The sequence below is a fragment of the Amaranthus tricolor genome, chromosome 6 (genome assembly GCF_026212465.1).
Source record: "Amaranthus tricolor cultivar Red isolate AtriRed21 chromosome 6, ASM2621246v1, whole genome shotgun sequence".
Lineage (NCBI taxonomy): Eukaryota > Viridiplantae > Streptophyta > Magnoliopsida > Caryophyllales > Amaranthaceae > Amaranthus > Amaranthus tricolor.
In genome coordinates this window covers 16102852-16109847 of record NC_080052.1, presented here as the reverse complement: position 1 = coordinate 16109847, position 6996 = coordinate 16102852, and the positions used below count along the sequence as shown (strand labels likewise).

General features: G+C 36.2%; 1 protein-coding gene across 1 annotated transcript; it reads left to right on the top strand.

The window, feature by feature from the left end:
• Nucleotides 1–836: 836 nt before the first annotated feature.
• LOC130815591 (uncharacterized) lies at nt 837–3953 on the top strand. The gene is made up of 5 exons (XM_057682080.1): nt 837–986; nt 1272–1661; nt 1806–1916; nt 2025–2242; nt 3827–3953. The coding sequence occupies exons 1-5, from the start codon at nt 837–839 to the stop codon at nt 3951–3953; spliced, it is 996 nt and encodes a 331-aa protein (XP_057538063.1).
• The last annotated feature ends 3043 nt before the right edge of the window (nt 3954–6996 follow it).

Below are 6996 nucleotides of genomic sequence, written 5' to 3'. Positions count from 1 at the left end.
TTTTATATATATACGAGCAAGAGTTTATTATTACAAAGAGATTAATGTTGATTATCTGTGATTATCATTGGATTAATCACTGTTATTACATTGTAATATTATTGCATTATTATAAGGATTAAACGGAAAAAGAAAAAAAAAAAAAAAAAGAGACTTATTGCTGCGGTTTTTCCCCCTGACCGCAGCAAATAACACCCATTATTTGCTGCGGTTTTAGCCCATGACCGCAGCAAATAATGCCCTTATTTGCTGCGGTTTTGAACCGTAGCATTTAAAGTAGGACATTTGCTGCTATCACTATTGCTGGGGGCCAAAACCGCAGCAAATAATGGCAAAAAAACCGCAGCAACTGAGGTTTTTTCCACTAGTGGTTAACTACAGCCCCTGTTCTTACTTTACCTGACCTAAAGTTGGATTATACTGTTTACAGTGACGCATCGAAGAAAGGATTGGGTTGTGTATTGATGCAGGACCGTAAGGTGATTGCTTACGCATCACGACAACTAAAAATACATGAAGTTAATTATCCTACCCATGATCTGGAGTTAGCTACTATAGTGTTTGCTCTCAAAATATGGCCCCAATACTTGTATGGCGTCAAATGTAAGATCTACACTGATCATCAGAGTCTGAAGTATCTCTACACTCAGCCTGATTTGAACATGCGGCAACGTCGGTGGCTAAAGTTGATGACAAATTATGATTTGGAGTTCATATATCATGAGGGACGAGCGAACTTGGTAGCCGATGCGTTGAGTAGGAAGTCTAATCCCTCGTTGTCCGCCTTAGATGGAGTTGAAGAATTGCATCGGGATTTTGCCTGATTAAATTTGGAAATGGTACGTAAAGGTGAGTTACAGGGGTGTCTGAATGCCTTGGCTATTCGACCTTCGTTCTTTGAAGAAATTTTAAACTCACAGGATAAAGATCCGAAACTTTTGAAGTTAAAGGAACAGACACGAGAAGGAAAAGCGGAGGGATTCTTTGTTTAGGAAGATGGAAGCTAGAGGTTCAAGGGTCGCTGGTGTTTACCAACAGGGGAGGAATCTTTAAAGGAACTTATCTTGGATGAGGCCCATTGTACGAAATTTTCAGTCCATCCGGGCGGTGATAAAATGTATCAAGACCTTAAGTTAATGTTTTGGTGGTCTGGGATGAAGAAGGATATTGCGGATTATGTCTCGCGCTGTTTGACTTGTCAAAAGGTTAAAAGTGAGCATAAAAGACCAAGAGGTTTACTACAACCTTTGGAGATACCGATATGGAAGTAGGATGATATCTTTATGGATTTTGTTGTGGTTTTACCCCGGACAAAGGCAGGAAATGATGCATTATGGGTCATAGTGGATCGTTTGACTAAGTCAACCCGTTTCATCCCTATGAACTGTTGTTGGAAGATGGAACAATTAGCTCGAGCTTACATTAAATATGTCGTGCGATTTCATGGTGTGCCCCGTACTATTGTGTCCGATAGAGATACACGGTATTTGTCACTATTCTGGCAAACCTTGCAACTGGCAATGGGTACTACGTTGCTTTATAGTACATCATTCCATCCGCAGACGGATGGGCAAACAGAGCGGAAATATCAGATATTAGAGGATATGTTGCGTGCTATTGCCATGGAATGGCAAGGGTCGTGGAACGAACACTTGGATCTGGTCGAATTTTCTTACAATAGCAGTTATCAGGCATCTATACAGATGGCTTCATTCGAGGCTTTGTATGGACGTCGTTGTCGTAGTCCGGTTTATTGGGATGATTTCACCGAAGTGGTGACCTTGGGACCTGAGTTGTTATTTCAGATGACTGAAAAGGTGAAGTTGATAAGGGATCGTTTGAAAGCGGCACAAGAACGTCAAAAGTCTTACGCTGATTTGAAGCGACGAGCAGAAGAGTTCACCATGGGAGAACAGGTATTACTTCGCGTATCACCCATGCACGGAGTAGTACATTTTGGTGCTCGTGGAAAGTTGAGCCCTCGATTCATAGGGCCATATGAAATTTTGGAACGTGTGGGTAAGGTGGCTTATCGGTTAGCCCTTCCAAACTCCTTGGAAAAGGTACATGACGTATTTCATGTGTCGCAGCTTAAGCGATATCATGCCGCAGCCTCTCATTTCTTAGATCCCGAACCATTAGATTTGGATACATCCTTGTCTTACTCTGAGAAACCGATTAGAATCTTGGACACGAAGTTCCGTAGTACACGACGGAAGGATATATCTATGGTAAAGGTCTTGTGGTCAAATCACGAGCGTGAAGCGGCTACATGGGAAACGGAAGACGCTATGCGAGAAAAGTACCCTCACCTTTTTCAGGTTAGTGGCGTTACGGGGAAGTACCTTCTTAAGGGGGGGGAGGGGGGGGGGGGGTAGAGGGCGATAGGAATTTCGCGCGAGTAATGTTAAATCTTTTGGTTGGTAGTTTTGTTTTGCAAGTGTTGTGTTATGATAACATATGTGTTCTACGTTTTCCGTTGCCATGCAAGTTACGATGACGTAACTTCTTTTAAGGGAGGTAGTCTGTAACACCCCGTAATTTATCGGGTTTAACAATAAATAAAATATAATAAAATAAAGTATAGAAAAATAAAGTAATATTGAATTATTTATTTTAAATGGTTAATTATAAGAAACGAAGTAAGATTAATTTAACGGTAACGCGTTTTATCGCATACGTTGTTATCGCGTAATATTTCTTTTCTGTTTTTAACAAAAAAAAAAAGACAATTATATAATTAATAATTAATTAAAAAAAATAAAAGACTAGGGGAGGGGAAGGGTGGCCGGTTGTGTGGAGGAATGAGAGGAGTCTTGTAACTCCTCTCATAAGTGTGTATTATGGCACATTAAGCTCATTCCTTAATTTCCTATTAATCCTTGTGAACACCATTTGAGTTCTTTACCCTTCTAAGCTCCCAAGTGAACAATGAAAATCAGAAAAATTCTTTCCTTTGTGCTTTTTGGTTCGGTATTTTCCAAAAAAAAAGTGTTCTCTTGTTTTTCCATTCAATCTTTTGATCAAAGGGGTAAGTTTAATTGAATTTTATAGATTTTATATACAAGGTTTTCTAAGATGAATTACATTTATGTATGATGATATCCTATGACTTTGAGGAGGATTGAGTATATTTTTATGTAATTTTCTTTAACAATCCTTTAATAAACCTTAATTTTGTTAAAAGGATTAAGTTATGTTCTTGATTTATATTCTTTAACAAAGTTTAAATTTGTTATAAGAATTGAGTTTATGTTGATATTTAAATAAATTTCTTTTATGGTTTATATTTCTCTAACTAAATTTCAATTTTTTAGTAGAAATTAAGTTGGTATGGATTAAGTTATGTAGTCATCCAAGGGTTTAATAATCCTTTAGCAAAATTTGATTTGTTTGAAGGATTGTGTTATATTTATATATATGTGTCTTGATTTAAAAGGGTGATTTGGTTTTGTAATTCTCTACAAAATTTAATTTGTTAAGAGAATTAAGTATTTAATTTAGTTATCATAATTTATGAAATTTCAAGTCTCTTGAAGGATTTTGTGAATGTGACCTTGCTAGAATTATTTTCGTCATGAGATTTAAAAGAAAAAAAAAGGGGTTGATAATGTATATATAAAATAATAATAATGATGTGTTTAAAAAAATATATATATGTATATGTATTCGGGCAGCAGCTGATCTGCCTCGTTAAAGGTGCCGACCCGGAAACGTTAGTTGTTTTCCGTTGTTTTATGCACCGTTGCGTTAAAAACTCGTTAAAAGCTTAAAATAATTAAAAATAGTAAATGGATGTTAGAAATTACGAAATTTGGTAACCAAGGGAATTGACGCGTTCCGAACGCAATGCAAAGTCAGATTTTTCATTTGAATTTTCTAATCTATCGGAAATGACCCTTAAAGTTTCTGGTCAGAACTTGAAATTTGGAACCTCTGGGAATTGGATGTAAACAATTAAAAATTATCAAGTCTTAGTGATATTTTAGCATATGGAGTGGATTAAATGTGTAAACACGTCCTAATACGTGATCGTTTTGTGTGTGTGTTATTTAGGACCTCGATTCATAAGAGGGCGAAATTTATGTCGTGCTTCAACGTTGTTGTTGCAGCGCTTAAAGGTACACGCTTGGACCATACTGTTATGTGGTTGTGCAAGTAGTGTTGTTTCATTTCTAATCGAGGCATTGTAATTCAGATAAGGATCAGACATCTCAAATAATTTGAAAGAAATTAATTGAAAATTGAGAATTTATGTGCTTGTCACCCAAAGGGATCGACGTTTGGTTGGATTATGTTACCCAAAGTGGTTAACGTAATGGTTTGGATTATTACAATTATTGTTCCCATGGAAGTTTTGGATCATTACGGTCACCATGGGGGTATGCATACTTTAGCCTTTGACGACCCGAACAGGACGGGCAACGTCTTAGGTCGGTTGTTGCCTTGGGATTAGCTCTCTCAAGTGTATTCCTCCAAAAAGATTTGAATTCATACTTGAACGACCCGAACAGGACGGGCAACGTTATAAGTTGGAATTATCTAATAATGAATGATTTATACTTGAACGACCCAAACAGGACGGGCAACGTTAAAAGCTGGGATTAATTAATAATGAATGTATTAGAGCCTATGCAAGCTAGGATGAACATTTTGCTTGTATTTAACCTGATTGATATTTGTATGAAGTCTCTGACGTGTATTGGTTTGTTTCTTTGGAACCTACTGTGTGTTGTGTTACGACGACTAGTAGGTTGATTACGGGTGGGGTCTGGAGTGAGATCTCGACTTAGAACCTATAATCATCAAGAATATGTTATTATCTTTTGTATTAGATTATGAGTAGAAAGAAACTCTGTATTTAAGTAACAATAGATAGTGTAGTTTTCTTTTCGCTTCCGCTATTTCAATTAGTTTGTTTAGAGGCCTTTAGGCTCTCGAGTTGTACGTTAGAGCTTCCGCTGACTTTTTATCTTTCACGCTGGTACTGTTTTCTGTTTTATCTATATTTCTTTATCAACGGAACGTTGTCGGTCCTAGAGAAAAGTCTTCTCTGGAGTCCAAAGAGTGAACCGGAATTTTTATTTTTATATGGATTTCTGGGTCTCTTAAACCGGACTGTTACAGAAACGCATAATGATGCTGATGAAGAAAATCATGAGAATGTGGAACAAATGGCACAGGAGGTCAATCACAATCACCCAGTATAAGGCAATTCGTTAGAGAACGTAGACCTCAAGCATGGTTTACAAGTGGTGAATATATGAAGGTGTTTAGTCAGAAGAAAGGTTGACTTTGAAGAAATCTTTTCACTAGTGGTAAAAATGTTGTCAATACAAGTTGTTCTTTGTATTGCAGCATGTATGGACTTAGAGATTGAACAACTAGATGTGAAAACAGCCTTCCTACATGGTGATTTGGAAGAAGAATTATACATGGAGCAACCTGAGGGATTTCAGGTTAAGGGAAAAGAGCACATGGTATGTCGTTTGAAGAAGAGCTTGTATGGCTTAAAGTAAGCTCCATGAAAGTGGTATCGAAAATTTGAATCTTTTATGAAGGATCATAAATACCAAAGGACGACATTAATCATTATATGTTCGTCAAAAGATTTACAGAGGGATATTTTTATAATTCTACTCCTCTATGTTGATGATATGCTTATAATTGGTCATAATAAAAATAAGATCACGAATTCGAAAAGATGATGAATAGGTTCTTTGTCATGAAGAACTTGGGATCAACAAAGCAGATATTGGGTATAAAAATCTCCCGTGACAGGAAAAACAAGAAGTTATGGCTATCACAAGAAAGATACATAGAGAAGCTTCTTGAGAGGTTTAACATGCATTAGGCTAAGCCAGTGAGCTCTCCACTTGCAGTTCACTTTAAGTTGAGTTCTAAACAATGCCCCGCAAGTGAGAAAGAAAAAGAAGAAATGTATAAAGTTCCTTATGGATCTGCAATTGGTAGCTTGATGTACGCCATGGTATGTAAAAGACCAGATATTGCTCATTCAATAGGTATAGTTAGAAAATTCCTTTCGAATCTTGGAAAACAACATTGGGAAGTAGTTAAATGGATCCTCAAATATCTTCGAGGCACAACCAAGATGTGCTTATGTTTCGGAACGGGAAAGCCTGTGTTAGAAGGATACATAGATGCAGACATAGCAAATGATGTTGATTCACGAAAATCAGTCTCAGGTTATATGATGACTTTATCAGGGGGAGCTGTATCATGGCAGCCGAAACTTTAAAAATGTGTTGAATTATTCACAACTGAAGCTGAGTATATTGCTGCAACTGAAGCTTGCAAAGAGCTCCTATGGATGAAGAGGTTTCTATAAGAGCTAGGTGTGAACCAAGAAAAATATGTTTTGTATTGTGATAATCAGAGTACTATCACTAGTGGAAAAAACCTCGTTTGCTGCGGTTTTTTGGCCATCTTTTGTTGCGGTTTTGGCCCCCGGCAATAGTGATAGCAGCAAATGTCCTACTTTAAATGCTGCAATTAAAAACCGCAGCAAATAAGGGCATTATTTGCTGCGATCAAAGGCAAAACCGCAGCAAATAAGGAGGGGTATTTGCTGCGGTCAGAGGCAAAACCGCAGCAAATAAGTGGGGCATTATTTGCTGCGGTTTTGCCCCTGACCGCAGCAAATACTTCTATTTTTTTTTCTTTTTCCATTTAATCCTTATAATAATCCAATAATAATACAATGTAATAACAATGATTAATCCAATGATAATCACAGATAATCAACAATAATCTCTTGTATAATAAACTCTCGCTCGTATATATAATATAATATTAGTACGTACATATATATATATATATATATATATATATATATATATATATATATATATATATATATATATATATATATATATATATATATATATATATATATATATATATATAATAAACATTAAAGTATAAAAAATAATTTATACTAATTACAATTTATCAAAGACAAATATTAGCAAGATA

Coding starts and splice junctions, on each gene's coding strand:
- LOC130815591 (XM_057682080.1), top strand. CDS start 837: ATGGTACGTAAAGGTGAGTTACAGGGGTGTCTGAATGCCTTGGCTATT. Junction 987..1,271: donor GAAAAGCGGAGGGATTCTTT/GTTTAGGAAGAT, acceptor ATATGGAAGTAG/GATGATATCTTTATGGATTT. Junction 1,917..2,024: donor AGTTCACCATGGGAGAACAG/GTATTACTTCGC, acceptor CGTGTGGGTAAG/GTGGCTTATCGGTTAGCCCT.